This window comes from Silurus aristotelis (assembly GCF_946808225.1).
Source record: "Silurus aristotelis genome assembly, chromosome: 5".
In the NCBI taxonomy this organism is placed as follows: domain Eukaryota; kingdom Metazoa; phylum Chordata; class Actinopteri; order Siluriformes; family Siluridae; genus Silurus; species Silurus aristotelis.
Window position 1 is genome coordinate 9,976,771 of NC_139578.1, and position 21,390 is coordinate 9,998,160.

General features: G+C 36.4%; 2 protein-coding genes across 6 annotated transcripts in view; one reads left to right on the plus strand and one right to left on the minus strand.

Moving 5' to 3' along the window:
• Positions 1-21,390, minus strand: part of plxdc2b (plexin domain containing 2b) — a 138,231-nt gene that overhangs the window by 53,291 nt on the left and 63,550 nt on the right. For all 5 annotated transcript variants that reach the window (XM_083542009.1, XM_083542013.1, XM_083542012.1 and 2 more), the window contains exons 3-4: positions 9,737-9,883; positions 9,169-9,238 (exon numbers count right to left, since the gene is read on the minus strand). In XM_083542009.1, the coding sequence (XP_083398135.1) occupies positions 9,169-9,238; positions 9,737-9,883 (217 nt within the window). The remainder of the gene's footprint in view (positions 1-9,168; positions 9,239-9,736; positions 9,884-21,390) is intronic.
• Positions 1-21,390, plus strand: part of LOC310726600 (uncharacterized protein) — a gene marked incomplete at its 3' end in the record, with an annotated part of 58,772 nt that overhangs the window by 9,552 nt on the left and 27,830 nt on the right. The window lies entirely within an intron of this gene.

Consider the following 21,390-nt stretch of genomic DNA (forward strand, 5'->3'; position numbering starts at 1 on the left):
AAAGAAAGAAAGAAAGAGGTAAAGTGGTAGCTCAGGGGTTAAGACATTGAAATGTTTGAAAGATTGGAAGATCCTTCAAATCCCATCACCAGCAAGCAAGTCACTTAACCACCAACTGCTTAAATAATATGTAAGTCACATTGGATAAGGGTTTCTGCCAAATGCTGTAAATTTAAATGCAATGTGAGAGAAAAGATAAAGTAAAGCTGATTGCCATTATTATAATAGTCTAAGAAAAGAATGCATTAAAACTCTTCTCTGTAAACACACAGGGGGGTGGAATAAACCATCTCTGAGTCAGTGAGTCTTCAAATGAACTGCACCACTTATCTAAAAACGAATAAAAAATTTTTTCTGTATTCTTCCATTTAGTCCTCTCTAAAACAATTTTCTTCCTGATAATATTCTCGTTATCCTATCATAAGGATATTTTTTCTGCTACCGTAATTTCCGGTCAATCTTTGTCACTGAATTTGACAAAGATTTTTATTTTAAACATAAATAAGCCGCACCTGTCTATAAGCCGCAGTGTCTACATTAAAACTAATGAACTTTACACAGGCTTTAACAAAAGACTGTTGAAATAAGAAATATGTTGCGCTTCCTTTAGGAGCATAGCGGTATTTTGGGAATAGCCTGACGCCGCATTTTTCCGCTATTACTGCATGTGTGGAGACCGAGGAATATGTCCTTATTATTTTCTGATGCTCAGTTCTAAGTGACTTTGACTTACCCATAACGCTGTTGCCAAGAATAATAAAAAAAGCACGAGTTTTGGAAACCTGTCTGTGCTTATATGATTTCTGTTGTAACTGGAGTTAGTGAGCTCTCCCATGACCCAGACTCAATGCGTTACAACGGCTTGTTTCTAAACAGTAGCCTACCAAGAAAGTCATTGTTCACTGTCTTCCTCCTTCCTTTCACAACAATTTCTTTCGGGAGTTTATATTTCATGCCGTGAAATGATGCCGTGCAGCTCAGAACACAGGTGAGGTGCGTTTTTTTGTTTCCATTCGGAAATTTCATTGGTCTTATGTTATGGGGTTCAGTTTTTTGGCCTGGAGTTTGTGAAACCGGGAAAAACCCAGGAAAAAATTCATAAATAAGCCGCTTCGTTGTTTAAGCCGCGGGGTTCAAAACGTGTGAAAAAGTAGCGGCTTATAGTCCGAAAAATATGGTAATTAAATTTCAGCTGCAAAACTGTTGGCCCCCGTAAGAGAAAGGGTGAGAAAAAATGTGTTACAAACATTAGACAATATGATTCAAATGAGAAAAACCACTTACTTTTGCTCGAACAAGAATCCTTGTCATAAGAACTTATGAATAACTATTTCCTCTGACCATTTACTGTTTCCTAAGTTTTGAAATCAGACAAGACAATCTTTTTCAGATCTCCGGATTTGAACCCCACTGAAACCTGTTGGTGGTGGATTTGCTAAATCTAAAAATACAAATCAATTTGAAATGTTCTGCATGGTAGATAATTTATGATCCCTATACAAGTGACTCCAATCTTCCAGAGGACGCTCAGTTAGTTAATAAGGAGATGCACATACAGTGAGGAAAATAAGTATTTGAACACCCTGCTATTTTGCAAGTTCTCCCACTTAGAAATCATGGAGGGGTCTGAAATTGTCATAGTAGGTGCATGTCCACTGTGAGAGACATAATCTAAAAAAAAAAATCCAGAAATCACAATATATGATTTTTAAACTATTTATTTGTATGATACAGCTGCAAATAAGTATTTGAACACCTGTCTATCAGCTAGAATTCTGACCCTCAAAGACCTGTTAGTCTGCCTTTAAAATGTCCACCTCCACTACATTTATTATCCTAAATTAGATGCACCTGTTTGAGGTCGTTAGCTGCATAAAGACACCTGTCCACCCCATACAATCAGTAAGAATCCAACTACTAACATGGCCAAGACCAAAGAGCTGTCCAAAGACACTAGAGACAAAATTGTACATCTCCACAAGGCTGGAAAGGGCTACGGGGAAATTGCCAAGCAGCTTGGTGAAAAAAGGTCCACTGTTGGAGCAATCATTAGAAAATGGAAGAAGCTAAACATGACTGTCAATCTCCATCGGACTGGGGCTCCATGCAAGATCTCAGCTCGTGGGGTCTCAATGATCCTAAGGAAGGTAAGAAATCAGCCCAGAACTACACGGGAGGAGCTGATCAATGACCTGTAAAGAGTTTCCAAGGTTACTGTTGGTAATACACTAAGACGTCATGGTTTGAAATCATGCATGGCACGGAAGGTTCCCCTGCTTAAACCAGCACATGTCCAGGCACGTCTTAAGTTTGCAAATGACCATTTGGATAATCCAGAGGAGTCATGGGAGAAAGTCATGTGGTCAGATGAGACCAAAATAGAACTTTTGGGTCATAATTCCACTAAACGTGTTTGGAGGAAGAAGAATGATGAGTATCATCCCAAGAACACCATCCCTACTGTGAAGCATGGGGGTGGTAGCATCATGCTTTGGGGGTGTTTTTCTGCACATGGGACAGGGCGACTGCACTGTATTCAGGAGAGGATGACCGGGGCCATGTATTGCGAGATTTTGGGGAACAACCTCCTTCCCTCAGTTAGAGCATTGAAGATAGGTCGAGGCTGGGTCTTCCAACATGACAATGACCCGAAGCACACAGCCAGGATAACCAAGGAGTGGCTCTGTAAGAAGCATATCAAGGTTCTGGCATGGCCTAGCCAGTCTCCAGACCTAAACCCAATAGAGAATCCTTGGAGGGAGCTCAAACTCCGTGTTTCTCAGCGACAGGCCAGAAACCTGACTGATCTAGAGAAGATCTGTGTGGAGGAGTGGGCCAAAATCCCTCCTGCAGTGTGTGCAAACCTGGTGAAAAACTACAGAAAACGTTTGACCTCTGTAATTGCAAACAAAGGCTACTGTACCAAATATTAACATTAACTTTCTCAGGTGTTCAAATACTTATTTGCAGCTGTATCATACAAATAAATAGTTAAAAAATCATACATTGTGATTTCTGGATTTTTTTTTTTAGATTATGTCTCTCACAGTGGACATGCACCTACGATGACAATTTCAGACCCCCCCATGATTTCTAAGTGGAAGAACTTGCAAAATAGCAGGGTGTTCAAATACTTATTTTCCTCACTGTAAATCTGTAGCTAGTACCATTATTGAAGGTTAATCTTCTGAAAATATACAGTGTCCCACATTTTGCAAGTGCAAGTATTTTAGTTTGTTATGTTCACATATAATTTTTAACGTAATTTTCCTCACAGCATCTCTGGAGTTGACTGTAACTATCTACATTGTTCTACTCCAGGATGTACATAGCACCTTCACCTTCCAAAAGCTTAAATAATTTAAATAAATCCATAATCTACATAAGCAATATTCAAAAAAAGAAATACTTGTAGAAAAAATAGGATTGGATAAATTTGTTTTGTTATATTTTTTTTATTGCGAGTGTACAATTTGAGAAGTAAGCTTTTGAAGTACCGACATTTTTGTCATTGGCAAAGTCTGTTGCGTCGATACAGCCTCACTTCCTTTTGTTACTTTCTGTTCTTTTAAAAATTCTGTCCAAGTCTGCCAAATTTAATATAAATCTATTACAATATGTAGGTGAAATAAAACATATTGAAAGAAAATATCCAAAGATACGAGAAAATCTAACTCGTCTCAACCCAAGGATCCGAGGAACATGTGGTTTTGAAATTTTGGACACATGGTTTAAAGATTATAACTACGAAAATACTTTTAAACTCTCCTCAAATTGTACCTGATGGTGCTGCTGGAGCATTTGAAGCACTGGGCCAATTGTTGGCCTTATTTTTCTTTAGATATTCCCCATCAGGTGCTCTAAATTTCACATTATACAAGAATAAAAAGAAAAAGTACAATAAATAGTGGGTCTCTACACACTTTCATTGCTTGACCCCATCAAAATCAAACCATATAACCATAAATGTTTACAATGCTGTTAATGAAATGTCGGATTTATTAAAAAAAAAGTAGCATGTCCGGTGTTGTCTATGACCACTTAGAGTTTCCTCGCTTTTGGAATCAAACAAAAAGACCTGAAGCTTTGTGGTGTGAATTAAAAAAGACAGTAGAACAAGTTTACAAATCTAAGAATATAAATGAATTTGAAATGTTCTGCATGGTGGAGGCTTTATGATTCTAATCTTTTTAAAGATTACAATAAGAAACTCCAGGGACAGTTTTATAAAGTTTTTATAGAAATACACACAAATCTAAAACCAGTTTTCCTTTTAGAAAAGATTCTACAAGAAAGACGCTTCCACATGATCGACCAGCCTTGCTGTTTGAGTCTGGTTCTTATTTATGATCAAGTGCTTCACTAACTAGTGATCATTGTTACCTTGTCTACCACAGAGCCCTAAAAAGGCAAGGGATGATCCAAAACACATGCTGTTACCACGTGAAACGTTTGTGTGCACGTTTGTAATAGCTGTGTGTGAGGGTTGATTTTTTTTTTTTTTTTGTATATCAAAATAATAATAGAGATGGACCTTCCAAGCAAAATTACAAATTGGATTTTTCAAATATTATCTGAATGATAATAAGAGCTCTAAATCTTTAAACTGGTCATCCAGCTATGTAGGAAAGTTCTATAAACATGGGGATGCATGAGGTTTTTGGTCACCTGCTTTTTGAGCATCCCATTCCACATAGTCCTTATTTGCTGCAATAATAACTGCAACTATTCTAACAAAATGTTCCACTAGATTTTGGAGTGTACCTGAGGAGATTTGTGCTCATTCAGCGACAAGTGTGTTAAAGTCAGATACTGATGTAGAACAAGAAATCCTGAGGTGCAGTCAGCATTCCAAATCATTGTATTTTTTAAAGGGTTAAGATCAGAGCTCTAAAGCAGGCCATTTAAGATCTGCCACTGCAACTTATATAAGCTTATATGGAGGTGGCTTGGTTCACAGAGGCATTGTAATGCTGGAACAACTGTGGGTCTCCTAGCTCAATCAAATTCAATGCTACCGTATCCAAAGACATCCTATTAAATTGGTACATTTTGGTACAAAACATCCTTTATGGTAACAGTTGGGAGAAAAAAACACATATAGATGGGAAAGTCAGGTGCCCCAATATGTTTTTCCATATATATGCAAATGCACTTATTTAATCTGCACAACGCTACTGTTTGCACTTCTGATAGATTGTAAACTGCATTTCTTTGCTGAGTACCTGTACTGTGCAATGACAAAGAAGGAGCTGCTGAGAGAACATAACAAATGCTGCTGCTGGTGTTAAGAGACTATTTAACCTTGCGCCACATTTCCAATATATCAGACAAGCTCTTTGTTCTTAAACAACATCATTACTCCAATGAAGGCCAGGTGTCACTAAGATGGAGCTAAACATATGGTAGATTAGGAAGAAGTAGACATGGTATCAAACTTCTGTCCTCCATCCACTCTTCGCAAAGTTATTAGTTTCACGATCATCCATTTTCCACTTCAGCACTGTCACTGTTTATGCTAGCCTGGGTGTCCTAAATGCTTTAACTGCTGACACGTCTCTTATTTGAGCTTCAATGTTTTAAATAATCAGGTATTCTTTTCACCAGGGATCATCACGTGACATTATTGTGCTGTGTCTTCACCACTTTATTACAATTTGTGCATTTTTATACTATATATTTTTTAGATGAACTAAAAGACCAGAAGACACAAGCTTACTCACTTCCTTTATTTTATACACTTATCAAAATTTCAATTTCAAAACCACATAGGCATTTTTCAAGATCTGATATCTCTCTTCACAAACTTGAAAAAGCACAAACCAAGATCGTTTTATTACCATTATAATTTCACACATTGAAATTTTAAAATCCAACTGTGAATCTTACACCAACTAACAGGAAACTGCTACTAACAAGATAAAAAAACCAACAGAATTTAGTATTTTCTACTCTTAGAACAAATATAAACAAATGTTTCCTTCTTCCATAAATTTAAACAAACTCAAGCATATCCTGCACAGCTTTAATCATGTTTTTACACTAACATAAGGAATCATAAATTGATGCTATTAACAGTATGTTGGGTCTAGTAAAATATATTTTAAAGATGATGTGGAGGTGTTACCACCACCAATAAAGTGAGTTGTGCCTTATTAATTAGCAGATTCTCTATTGTTTTACTTGCCACAGAAACCACAGTCCCAACTTTGGTGTTTCTATTAAGTTATAAGTACAAAGCAAGTGAATTCACAGAACACAGTTCATCTAGATACATTTTATGTAAAGCAAATGTAACTGCTACCAGAAACATATACATACTGCTATAAAGCATGAGACATATGAAGTCAACATGTATATTGCAACAAGGATCATTACCAGAAAAAAACAAGTTTAACAGACTGAAAATGCTAAAATTGTGTGTCAACTATGAAAAAAATGCTCAGTAGAAACTATAAATCCATTCAGGTTTGCCCTCTGGGTCAACCTTACAGTCTGAGATGCTCTGTCCATGGCTCACAGAGCAATTGTGAAATCTTTCATACAGTTTATACAGGCCATAAGCTTTAGAACAGGGGTCTCCAATCTTTTCCAAAAAGGGCCGGTGTGGGTGCAGGTTTTTATTCCAACCAAGCGAGTCCACACCAAATTCTACCTGTTCAAATCTAATGATCTTCATTGTAAATGACTATCAGGTGTGACCATTGATTGGTTGGAATGAAAACCTGCACCCACACTGGCCCTTTCTGGAAAAGATTGGAGACCCCTGCTTTAGAATATTAAAGCTTTAAATGCCATCATAGCCATCAACACCCAGTGATGCAGGACCAAAGCCAGATTTGTCAGAGTTTCAGTTTGAGATACAGGATTTTAAAGACCAACACAGAGAGAGACTCTGTGTTGGTCAGAGTGTTGGTTAGGGAGTCTGCATATTCCTACCTTACTAGCAGACATACAAACACAAAACAGTTTGCATAAGGCAGCTTAGCCTTCGGCTAAGGCACAAAAACTGTAGAAGATGATGTTAATATAAGCAATATACGAAAAAAAGCCACAAAGTTGTATCACCAAACAGCTTTATTATTGTTAGAGCCTTGACACAGATAAACTCATACACACAATCTCTTTATTACAATGAATTCAAATAAATGTAATTTACAGCGGGCAGAATTCGAGATCTAACAACTTATATATACAATAAGTAACAAAAAAAACAACTATTATTTAGATCTATTCAGTCAGTTTACCTCAAATATGTGGCTTCTACTAGCACATTAATACACAAGAGTGTATTCACCAAATAATTCAATCTGTTTTTCATACCTCAGGCTCAGTGGTATAAACAAACATATCCAAGTTAAAACCTATTTATTATATATTCATGTAGCATGTCCTATGTTGTCACAGAGCTTTTTCGATTTTCAGTTCAGTTCTGTTCTCACCTCATGCATAACACAAAAATGGGACAAATGCTGCTCTAGAAAATATGCTTAGCTTTTTTAAAAGCATAATCACAGATAAACAGGCCAATCCAAACTCCATAGCACTAACTGTCCTATAGCCCTGTACCTCCTACCTACACACACACACACACACACACACACACACACACACACACACACACACACACACACACACACACACACATCCACACACGGTTTCTATATAGGCACAGCATACTGTATATGTTAAAATCGCCTACTTCCTGTTTTAGTCACAAACCTTTTAGGTTTAATTTTATATTAGATATTACCTAATCAAACTCTTTAACTACTAATGAATACAGTTATTCAATCAGCCAATCATGTGGCATCATAAAAATGCTTACAATTATGCGCATATAGCTTAAGAGCTTCAATGTGGTAACCAATCAGATTGCTGTCATTTTTGGTGGCGCTGATTTTGGTGGTTTAATATTTCATAAGGGGCTTCATAAGGAGGAAGCTGGGGTAAGCTATAATACAGTGCCCCTGGAGCACAAAGGGGTTGAGGGCCTTTCTCAAAAGCCCAAGAATGGAAGCTTAGTGATGCTGGAACTGGAACCCCTTGAATTTCTAATCAATAACCGAGAGCCTTAACCACTATGCTACCACTTCCATTCTACCACTTCATCAACTGCTGATCTTTTGTGTGTTTTCACACACAATATTCTTCAGAACTCATCACAGAATAAAGCAAGAGCAAAATGTGTTGAGTTGAAAGAAGAATTGGCAGACTGGTTTGAGATTACAGGAAGACAACATCAGGTTCCATTCCTGTTTGGAACCTAGACAGGTTAAAACTGGAAAAAACTTTACCTGGCCTTTTCCCTAATCTTCAGAAGCTCAACTTGGTGAATCCAGGTGTCTGTACTAACATGTTGAGTATAAATTACAGCCTAACCACTTTATATTTTTCGGCTTATTTTTATGCCACAAGTGGTCTCCATTCTTTTGCATATACACCCTTTTGTACATTAGTTTACAATAGAAGGACACACTTCTAAAAACATAGGCCATGTTGACACAAATACGTTTTAATTCAAAAATGCGTATATTTCTTTCTATTTTGGCCTTCCATTTATATGTTCTGTCCACATTTCACACTGTTTCCAGTCATCGACAACACTCTCCAAAGTAGATAAGTTGAAAATGCCAGTTTCGTGTCAAAGTGTGGACTGTAAAAATAGAAACGTTCTTAGTCATGCGACGGTGCCTGTCCTCGATACGTTTTACTCATGCGCAGTAAGCGTTTTTAGACGTTTCAGTGTGTATGAGAAACTTTGGGAAATGTTTAAAAATGATAGTGTGAACGTAGCTGTAATGAGATTTTTTTTTTTGTGACCAGTGGATTAGAAAAAAAAAAATCTTTAAAATGATAAAAAGAAGTTTTGAGAATGTGAGTATTTGCAACAATCAATTTGTCTAATTTCCAGACAAACTGGAAAAGTAGGTGGTTTTTGGTGATGCTTAATAACAAAGTGCACTCTCGAGGAAGAGTGCCAACCAGTTAGCTTCATCTTTGTGGCTTTGTATTATTTACATTGTTTCTGCTAATAAACTCCAAGTTCATGTTCGTATCCACACACACACACACACACACACACACACACACACACACACACACACACACACACACACACACACACACACACACCTACACATACACATAGGAAGCTGGTTAACTCACCGCCAGTTGCTACAGTGATCTCCCTGAGAAAATGTCCATAAAAGGGGAAATCAAAAGACAGGTTGACCCGCTGTGTAAACAAAAACACATATTATCATCAGCATAGGGATATTATGTCTGGTGACACTGAGACATTGACATTAGAGGAAAGGTGGTAGGGCAGTCAAAAACAACAATCAACAGTAAATATACAGCAGTGGATTAAATCTGTGGTCAGCCTGAGTAAGTAAATAAATAAGCAAAGCATAGACTTTAATGTTGTACCTAGGCTCAGTCTGTGTGATTGTGGCTGCTTTTATTTAGAGAGGCTAATGTTCTGCTGTGGTCTCAAAATCATTTCCCCTATTACGATAAAACAGAGCATGTTGACACACAAGGCTTTTTGTAATTTTCTATCCACTCAATTTGTTCCCACATATACACAGGCAGAACAACAAAGCAAGCGAGCCATGCTATCCCTCAGGGAATGCTAATGTTAATGTTACACATGTGTGTATTGGTGGTCAATGTGATTGTGTGACCTCTGAACAGCGGTGAGATTTGCTTGTGTATGGGTGTGAAGGCGTACCGCTGCCTGTCTGTGAGTATTGGACAGGATTCCATGAATCTTCACTTTCTCCTTGTCCATCTGATCAATGTTCACCCATAATTCTTTGCTCATGGGATCGTTAGGATTATAGGTCTTCGATGTGTAGTAGTTGTGATCTGTATCTTCCTGCAGAAAGAGACAAAACTGTAGTCAGTCTGTATCATATAACCATTGTATTCAAAGCTGTATCTCAATATCTGGACATGAAACATGAGTGGATATTATTTTATCATTTTGCAGGTGCTCCAGCTAATCTAATTCATGTCAGACTGTAATTAGAGCTTTATAAACCTGATAATATGCGATATCCTCGCCACACGGCACGTTAATGCAAGGTATATGATTTTCTCTTTTTCCAATACTGATACCAGACAAATGACCCTTACTCACATAACTGTAATTGAGGAGGTTTTTTTTGTGCTCTTGTACTTTTTAAGTTTTACTTAAATGCTTTCTTTGTAGTATTGCACTTAATTACATTTTACATAAACATACCCATTTGTTAGTAAAAAAAAAAAATAATTATTAATAAAAATAATGCAAGGGGGGAAAAAAATCGCACCCCGGAAAACTACTGCACTGATCGAATGATGGGCAGAAAACAAACGCGCTAAACTCAAAAGAAACAAATATGGAGAGTGACAAGACAAACCGCTGTCTAAATTTAAGCGAACACTTTGGCTTCAAATGCAAAATAGGCAACAGTTTTATTACACAGCTTAAGCTGTTTTCCAGTGTAAGCTGTTTAAGGTATGTTTAATTTTGTCGATTTTTTTGTTATTGCACTTTAATCTGTAAAGGTATTCCTTCAATTAGAAACAACTAGTTTGAGATTGATATACCCTTGTCCTTTTTTGAATGACACTAGAATCCCCCACCCCACCTATGCTGTTGGTACATTCTTCTTCTTCTTCTTCTTCTTCTTTCGGCTGCTCCCATTAGGGGTCGCCACAGCGGATCATCCGTCTCCATACCACCCTGTCCGATACATCTGCCTCTTTCACACCAACCACCTGCATGTCTTCCCTCACCACATCCATGAACCTCCTCCTTGGCCTTCCTCTTTTCCTCCTACCTGGTGGCTCCATCTTCAGCATTTTTCTACCAATATAATTCGTGTCCCTTCTCTGCACATGTCCAAACCATCTCAATCTCGCCTCCCTCACCTTGTCACCAAAACATCCTACATGTGCTGTCCCTGTAATAAACTGTTGGTACATTCTAAATAGGTAAATTTTAAATGAGCTAATTTTTACTTTTACTGAAGTAGATTTTTAGACCCGGAATCTTTACTTGTACTTAAGTAAAATTTTTATTGAAGTAACAATACTTTTAAACGAGTAAAATATTTGATTACACTTTTCACCTTTGACTGACACAGATACTAAACCATTGAGCTGATATTGAATCTGATGGTTTTAACAAGCTTAAAATTGTTAAGCTATTTTAGTAACTGGAACACTGGAAAAAAACAAAACTTGCATAACTTACATAACATTCCCACAAACATTGTGTTGCATATTTTATAAGTATAATTCACCATTTATATTAATTATATAATTATATACTATATAAAATGTCGGCAAGCAGAAATAATAAAATAATAAAAAATAAACAAACTAACAAAAAAAACCCACCAAATACCCAATATATATCAAGTCTCTTTATATGTAAAAGGTACAATCACTTCATTCATCACTTCAAAAACTTTAATCATATCTGTCAACAGAGCATGTTTCCAGTAGTGCTGCTGAACAGAGAGCAATTACCATGGTAACTCTTATTCAGTGTTTTTATGATAAACTCAAACACAGCTGCAAGTCAGTGCAAAAAAAAAAAAAAAAAAGATACCAGCATGTCAGCTGTCATTTCACAGTTTATTGTTCAGCTCGTTTCGGGGATACTATGGTGTTCACTTTCGCATAGCTTTGTAGGATTCTGGCTTCTAGGGAGGATGAAAACACTACAAAAATGATTCAATTTGCAATCCTTGACTTGACTTTCTAGACTATACAAAGGTGATATGTAACCTTTTCCAGGATTATTATCTTTAACATCTCAGAAATGATTAAAGCTGCATGCATGAAAATGACTTTTGTGAATCCAGATAAACAAAAACTACTCTGCACTGTTCAATATTGTTTCACAGTTGGAGAACATAAAGCAATATTGTGGTGTTATATGGGATTGTCATATATATTAAACTGCATTGAAATACCATATGTGTAACATTAATATTTTGGACATTACCAACATTTTGGCAAATTTTACAATTGTAATGCTCAGGGTTGGGCAAACACTTAGCATAGATGATATATACAATCATACTCAGTTGTAATGTAACATAATAACAGGCAATATATTGTACTGCAATGGATTATAATGTAATGCAATCAAATGTAAATGTATATTAATGTAATACAATGTTGTGCAATGCAACGTAACGTAACATGTCGTGATGTAATGCAACGTCATGTATTGTAATGTAATGTTATACAATGTCATGTATAGTAATGTAATGCACTGTAATATAAGGCAGTGTAAATAATTGTAATGTAATGAAATGTAATGTATTGTAAACTTATGCAGTGTAAGTTAATACAACTATAAACAGACACTAGCAAAAAACACTAATCAAATTATAGAGAGACAAAGGAGATGCCTCATTACATATGAGACTTTGCTTACTTCAGCAGATTTTAATATTTTCCTGAGCTCGAGCTAGAAGCACTTGTCCTCAAGTCTGACACTGCAGTCTCGCAATTTGTAGATATTCAGATGCACATAAAGAGCTACAGAGCTGAAAGCACTGTTGCATGAGAAGGACACCACAGATTACAATTTGTCATCATTCTTGCTTTTTCTGGATTGATGAACTAGTCTGGATGCTAATATGTTCCCATATCGTCGATATATAGTAGCATATTCGGTATATAAATATTAAACAAATAACACAATGGGTAGACGAGAGAAGAATAGACCTTTTGAAGGCTTATATAAATTACATTTCTTACGTGTATATATAAGCAAGTATGGCTTTTAAGTTATTTTCAAACAACATAGCCATGAAAGTGTAAGGTACTGTTTATAAAAGCTGTGCATTTCTTTTTATCTCCAAATGACAGTTAAAATCAGTTCTTTGTAGGCTAAGTTTCTGAGGCTAAGTGCATATAAGCAGTTGCATACATACAATATAAACATTACATATGGTGTGTAATTCCATGTCCTGAAATGACATACCATTTAAGTTATTTACTCAGGAAGCTGGATTCTTTATGAGATACTCAGCTGCACAGTTAGCATCTGTGTACATCACTACATACTTCCTTGTTGCATGCAATCACTCACTCTCACACACCAACATACACTCCCACTTCTTTCTCTCAGTGCAACATAAACAGCATTTCTATTTGAACATTTTATCAGTTGTTTTCTGTGACGCTAAAAGACTACGGCATTGATTAACAGCAGCTGGAGCCTCTGGAAGCTGCATTGCTGGCAACAAACTCAAAGACTCCAGCTGGATTGTCTTTTGTCTCCTTTCCAATATGCACACAGACAGGGGGACAATGTTAGGAAAATATGGGAATAGAATGATGAAAGTAGGGCATAGCAGTGGGATGAAATAATGCAAGAAGGCATAGATAGGATAGAGAAGCGAGGAGGTGAAGGAAAAAGAAAAGTGTGTGCCATTCTAGTCCTAATATTGGATACTACATCAGGATGTAATAAAATAATTTCAAATAAACAAAACAAATCTGGAGCCAAGTAGCAAAGAAATGGAGACATAAAAGCGTAAGAAAATAGGCATTGAGCAAAAAGGAAGGCACATCTAGCAGAAACTGCTCAGATGCCTCAGAGGAAGAAACAACAAAAAAGAAAAACCTAATTAAAGTGCTTCTTGAAACAGCATTTGAGAGCTATATAGTGGCAAACAGCCCAAGATATCCATTTGTATAAGAGAGATTGGCAATGACAGTGTTATTGTATTAGGTGGATTGCTGACCCCTTTAGTACACACACTTTAGGGGACTGGTTGCTCAGTGGTTAAGGTGCTGGGTTACTGTTTGAAAGGTCAGGGGTTCAAGACCTGGTATCACCAAGCTGCAACTTTTGGGCCCTTGAGCAAGGCCCTTATCTCCCTGGATCATGACTGACCCTGTGCTCTGAACCAAACTTTTAAACAAGCTGTGAAAAATATTTTGCTTTAATGTACGTGACAAATAAAGGCTATACTCTTCTCATATATATATATATATTATAATTTTTTTTTTTTTTTTACTCTCTGCCTACTGGTTTTGTTAAATGTGTACTTTGAGCATGACAACATGATTAACATAATATATATTATTTATTATTTTCCAACACACTACAAACATGTTAAAAACGATTCTGGCATCAAAATAAAATGCTGTATATTTACACTCAGCTGCTGGAAGTTGGGACGTGTTATTCTTGTCAGTTTATGTGCTGGAAGATTTAAACACAGCTTTAAAATGATGAAACGATGAGCCTGCATCACATGGACACATGGACAGTGGGAGATCCTGCTGTGATGGTTATGTACTGTGGTGACTTAAAGGCTGACAGCAGACAACAAAAGATGAGCTAACAAGCCATAACTCACATGTTATTTATTAGAAGACAACAGCAGCATGCCTAGTAAGAAGCCGGCCTCTTTGAAGGATTGCTGGCACTATGAAGAGGAATTTGTTGTTATGTTATTGAGTTGAAGGTTTGGCAGGTGAAACGCTTTAAACATGCGTGTTAAAACAGATCTGATTTACAAGGTTCTTCAGATGACTATTTAAAACATGAGGGATTATATGTGGGAATACACATTGGCCATCAGTCATGGTGAACATTTCAGGCACCAGGGCAAAGAAAACAAAAAAAAACATATATATTAATTATTCAAAACAATGCTCAAGGGGTTTGTTATAATCCACTTTCATTTATAACTACTTTGCATGGACAGAAGGGTTTGGATTTCGAAAACAAATACTTAAAAGCCTATGATTGGATTATGATTAATATGTTTCACCTGGCAGCAATTTTTTTATCCCTAAAGTCTAGCTTCTGGTTTCTTGAACAACCATATCAGAAGCATATCCTTTGGTCATGGAAAATATGTTACTGTGTTTCAGAAGAAACAAATTACTGGCCTGTATTCAGCAAAGAGAACAACTAAGGAGATTGCTGATATCACTGGAATTTGTTTAGGAAATGTCCAGCACATGATTAAAACCTGAAAGGATTGAAGGAAATTTACGGGAAGAAATGCAGTTAAAAATCTTTATCAGAGACGCTTTGTCAAGTCACGTCGCAAAAATTCAACAGGAGAACACACGATAATGTTTGATTGTAAAAGTAAAAGCATTTTCACATGCACAAGATTAACACCAAACAGCCATGTGACCACAAGACAGTTACTAATAGAAATAAAGAACTTTATTTTGCTAGGGAACAAAGTTTAAACTGTCGACAACAAAATCTTCTGGTCTGATGGATCCAGATTTCAAAGCATTTCATGTAAATAAATGCAATGTTGTTGTATAAGGTTGCCAAAGCAATGCTCTGACAAATGCATGCAAAAAAGTGGTAAAACTAAATATCAATGTGTGACGTTTTATTGGCCCTCCAGTGAATATGCTCAGTTCATATCTGGTTGTCTATCAGTCTGTTATTATTCATGTATATCAATCTGGATCTGTGTCTGTATTTAGATTTGAACTGGAAGTAGGTGTGGCCTACATTTCTAAAAAAAAAGCAACTGTTTTTCATATTATAAAAAGTACTTAATATTAATCGAAGCAACTTTTATTATAGCACCCATATGATTTTTGACAGTGGAAGGCCAAAAGAAAATGCAAGATAGTTAAAAAAATTTATTATATTTTGTAAAAATATGAATAGAAATACGCATGTTGGTCTTTGCACAGCACAAGGTCTGCATGACCTTTCTGGACTGGTTACTTTACTGGGAAGCGACAGAAAAATGTTTAAAAAAAAGGAAATGTTCAACCGAAATCACATTTGCACAAGAGCCACAGTGAGGATTGAGCAGCCCCGAGACAGCTCAGTTTGATCATCCCAAACAGTGCAAACAGGAATTTAAAGTAGCTTAGCAAATTTCCTTGCCTCTGCTGAAAGCAACAGACATGCTCTTGCACTCAATTCATGGTCAGTGAAACTTCAAGGACAGGAGAAATCTGCTGTTTAAATGTCAATCTGGAGCTTCCCAACGGCAAATTATTATGCATACAAATTTACATTAAAACAACCCCAAAAAAATGAATAGTGTTCATCCAATTTGTAATTAGATCTGTTTAGAACACATTATTATAATTATGACTAATGTCATTTCTTTGGTTACATCCTTAGAGTTTACATTTTCTTTCAGAAATGTCAGCTTGAGGATACATCAAACCACTAGCTTTAGTCACTCACATTTCCTTATTCTACTGTAGTTTTAAATCTATATCAAACAGCATAATCTGCTAACTGTTTTGCAAAATATGAGGTTAATTATGTTTCATTCATTAATCTTTTCCTACAGTCAACAGGAACTGATAAAAAGCCCTATCTATAGCCAACCACCTGGCAGATGCAACCAGGTTCTGCGCTAAAGTTTCCTAAAACTTTATAAGAGCTCATGAACAACTAGCTGCAAAAAAGAGGTAACTGCACATGTTCCCCAAATGCAAACACAACTGTAAACAATCATAAACAAACATACTATTATTTTAAAATAAGGATTATTTAAGACAGGGATGTACAATTTTACAATAACAAATTTTTTTTTGTTACAGGATACATTTTTTCTCTTACTGTATTAATGGAAATGTTTAATTCTTGATTAAACATTCTTAATTCTTAATTCTTGATTTATTGTAAACTTTCCCACCGGGTTCCCTGGTGGTCTAGTGGTTAGGATGCAGCGCTCTCACCGCTGCAGCCCGGGTTCGATCCCCGGTCAGGGAACCAACCCCAGCCATTAGGGTTGCACAAGCCTTAGTGCCGGTCCGAAGCCCAGATAAATGGGGGGGTTGTGTTAGGAAGGGCATCCAGCGTAAAAACGTGCCAAATTGAACATGCGGATCATGAATACGGATAATCCGCTGTGGCGACCCCTAATGGGAGAAGCCGAAAGAAAGTTTTTTATTGTAAACTTACCCACCCTTCCCCTTTGAATAGAGAGCTGACTACCACAGACTAATTTATCTTAGTAAGTTAATATTAAAGTTGAACACTATAGATTATGATTCTGCTTTGGTTTTGTTGGAGTTGATCAAACTGTTCATCACCTGAGATCGTTCAAGCATGACAAACTAGGTTTGTGTACATCCTTCTGGCCTTCTCATTATAGCGTGTGCCTTAAAGCCTCTGCACTCTAATTCCAAATTCAGCACTTGTCCTTATCTCACAGAAGCAGTAATGAGAGACAACAGAAGAAAAGGTGGACTGCAAAACAGCTAGGCGAAAGAGTGGAAAGCAGAAGAACATAAAACAAAGAGGAGGGGAGTGTCAAAACAAATAACAGAGTAAATATATAAAAACAGTCCAAAAAAACATAAATGAACCGATGGCAAATCTGTCAGGGTTTCGAGGTCACTCTCGGAAGGACAAGTGTTGGGCTATGGGTCAGCCAGATCTCCATGTGAAAGACTTTGCTTAGTTGTCTGACTTATCAGGAAAAAAGGAGAAGGAAAACAACAGAAAAACATGACAAAAAATATATGCACAAAAAAACACTGGGCGAAACCAGTGGACATTTGCATTACTTACAGTATGACTCAACCACTGAATTCAGTTCAAAAAGGCTTATTCAATTGTTGAATTTTATTTAAATTTGACAGTAAAGTACACTGATGGCAATTGCCAAGTATACAATTTACCATGTCCATACTACCTATTAGGAATGTGCATCTTTGAGGCCGATTCGCATCTCGATGAATAGCCAATGATACGAAAACATTAAAAATACATATAAAGCAGCTATAGATTTAATGTGATACGATTTACACCTATTGTGATGCAAAATAGTCCTTTTAATTTAATTTAACTTGCGATTCAATGCAAAACGATGCAGCGGAAAAAAATAATATGATGTTATACACGTGTTACAGACGGTTTACTTTAACTTCTTTGGTTCAGACAGATAGCAAATCATAAATTTTTTTAAGTGCCAACCAACATCTAACAAATGGCCCTTTCACAAAAAGGTGTTTGTAGTACAAAAAAAAAGATTTTCTATTTTGTCTACAGCAGCTCTACCTCTGCCATATTAATCTCCATTGTATGTGACTCCCAGGACAGGCCTCGGTCTCCATAGTGTAGTGATACGTCATATTCATGTAGCAGCAGTGGTGCTGAGAGAACGCAGTTGAGAAACAGTTTAGCAAGAAAAAATCAATATACATATAAAATATTGGTCACAAATGATTATTACTGTCACTTTCTAAACTGTAGTTCTTCCCCAAACTGTTTATGCTCTGACTTAGTCATGTAGCTTTTCCAACTTAGCCCAGTTAAAGTCAGTTAGATCATTACAATTGTTCTTTATTTTGCTGCCAATCACCACAATTTTAATAACTGACTGTTCGCTTGCTGCCTCATATATACACCACCTCTTGAATCGTGCTATTGTAATTAGATTATCATTCATGTTCAAATTATCGGTCGTGATAATAATGTTAGAAAAAAATACAAAAAAATAAAAATCAAATGTACATACGTATTCACAGCCTTTGCTCAATACTTTGTTAAAACACCATTGGCACCAATTACAGCTTTTATTGAGTCTTTTTGAGTATAATGCTACAAGCTTGGCACACCTAATTATGGGAAGTTTTTCCCATTCTTATTTGCAGAACACCTCTAGCTTCATCAGGTTGGCCATTTAAGGACATCAAAGGTCCTGTAGCCACTCCTTTGATACCCTGGTTTTGTTGTCCTGTTGAAAGATGGAATATTACACTAGTCTGATGTCCATAGGGCTCTGAAGCAGGTTTTAATCAAGGATCTCTCTGTACATTGCTGCATCCACTTTTCCCTCAATACTGACTAGTCTTCAATTCCTACCACTGAAAAACATTCCAACAACAGGATGCTTCCACCACCATGCTTCACTGTAGGGATGGTATTGGCCACCTGATGAGTGGTGCCTGGTTTCCTCCAGATGCTTGGCATTCAGGCAAAAGAGTTTAATCTTTTTTTCTAATTGTCTTAGAGTCCTTCAGGTGCCTTTTTGCAAACTTTTGAGGACTGTGTGTGAATGCTATGTGTGTATCTGTGTGTCTGTCACTACAGTATTATTTGCTCTTTTTACTATACAACATGCACATACAATTTTATATCGCACATTTCTATGTACATTAAAAGTTTTTTCCCCAGGCTATCCACTTTCTAAACACTTACACTGGCTCAGGTGATCGGTACCAGTAAACAAATTAATGTGCATTATGTGCAAATACATTTATGTGCAATATGTATTGCAAACACATATGCGCAATATGCATATGCCTTCAAATCAAACGTTTGAACAATGTCTCAAAGTGTAATAAATGTTGTATATATGCAGAATAATTGGCTCTTGTACATCAAAATATTTAAAAAAAAGCAGTGTACACCTGAGATCATGGCTGCATTATCACCATGGGTGAGCCAAATCCATGCTCATGTTATGATTATATTGGTTATATGATGATGATGATGATGATGATGATGATGATCCTATTTTATTCTATTCAAAATAATATAGACTTTGAAACTCAGGTGGAATTAGCAGGCCAACTGGATTCTGTTTAAAAACCCTTTCATTAAAAAAAAAATTACAAAATGTCTGTGTACTGAAGCAGACAATCCAAAGAATCTCTAAGGTCCTTATTATAAACAATGCACACACAGCTCATCCAAACCATTCTCACCTTCACATTCTGTCTATGATCCATGCACACACACACACACACACACACACACACACACACACACACACACTCACACACACTCACACACACTCACACACACTCACACACACACACAGTAAAATCCTGTCTAATTCACCCTCCACTGAGCCAGAAAACTCTTTCTACCTAGCCATACACAAACAGCTCTGACCACATGAGGTTTGATAATAAGCATGGAAGGCGACAGGAGACAACAGCTTTTTTAACACCACCTAGTTCTTTTCTAAGTCAAAGTCATTTTCATTATCATATGAGATAGTGAGCTCATTTGGTGCTACATTACACGTACACACACATAAAAATTAAGCACATTACTCAAAAACATTAAACTCGAACATTAAAAAGTTTCATAACGCTGTAGAGCAAATTGCTTTGGGTGCAGGGCCACTTTGCCATCTACCCTGATGGGAAAGACTCATTAAATCACATTCAACTGCTTTATAGCTCTTTGCCTATTGAGCTCAGTTTCCTCTAGTCTTTCGAAAGCCTCTCACTCTGACAGCCTCTTCTTCCAACTGGCTCTGCTACTCCATTTGTCCACCATCTCTCAAGTTAAAGCATAATCCTCAAATGAAAATTGTAATTCTAGTAATGACAGGACTTTTTATTCACAATTTTTCAGTTGTTTCATTATTTCTGTTCTCTCAGGGCTCTTTTTCATTCAGAAGACAAATACTGAACAGTTGTCAGGGATACAGAAGGAAAAGCTCATTAGCTGATTAATTAATCAACAAGTAAACTGAACACTTCTGTAGATATAACTTGCTTCTTAGCATTCTTTTTACGTAGACCATGTCTGCATACTGTAAATTGTGTGTACATAAAATGCTAGATAATTGGAAACAGTATCAAAAAGAAAACTACATCATGAACTGTGAACTGTATTTTGCCTAAAATGGTCTTAATCATTAGTGTACAATGTTAGCTATCTATACAATCAGCATGGGTTGTAGTTTGCTTTATAACTGATTAGTCATCTGGCTAATCCAAATCAGGGCAACATATAATAAATAGTAAAAGAAATGACAGTATTAATGACAGTATTCACTGCCAGCCTTTACCTAATAACAATGGTATATATATATATATATATATATATATATATATATATATATATATATATATATATATATATATATATATATATATATATATGACTATCCATAATACAGGCCTCATACTGTTACCTCTACAGTTCCTCAACCTACTGCTCCCAATTTTTTTATTTTTATTCCACTTTATTGCAATACTGATATGCACCATACCTTTCCATGTATTATAGAACAGTTATAATTTATAATAATGCTATTAGCATACTGGTTAAATGCTAACTCAATTTTTTTGTCGCTATACTTGTACTCTGACAGTGACCATACAGTTGAACTGACCCAAACCATATCCTTTATTTTCAACCAACCTATATTTTTTTTGGTTCCCAAAATTGGGTCCAAGGCCCTTGACGTCTATTAATTCTTTTTATTTCAATATGTTACAGTGGTGGAAAGCACATTTCATTATTATGAAACCATATTACATGTAGCTTGTACAGTTTATTGGCCAGCCTGACTGGACTCTTGGATCAAATGAGTTTAACTCAAAACTCAATAACTGGAAAAAAGTACCTATATTTGTGCTGAGGTGGATTGTGGAATTTATTTTAAAATT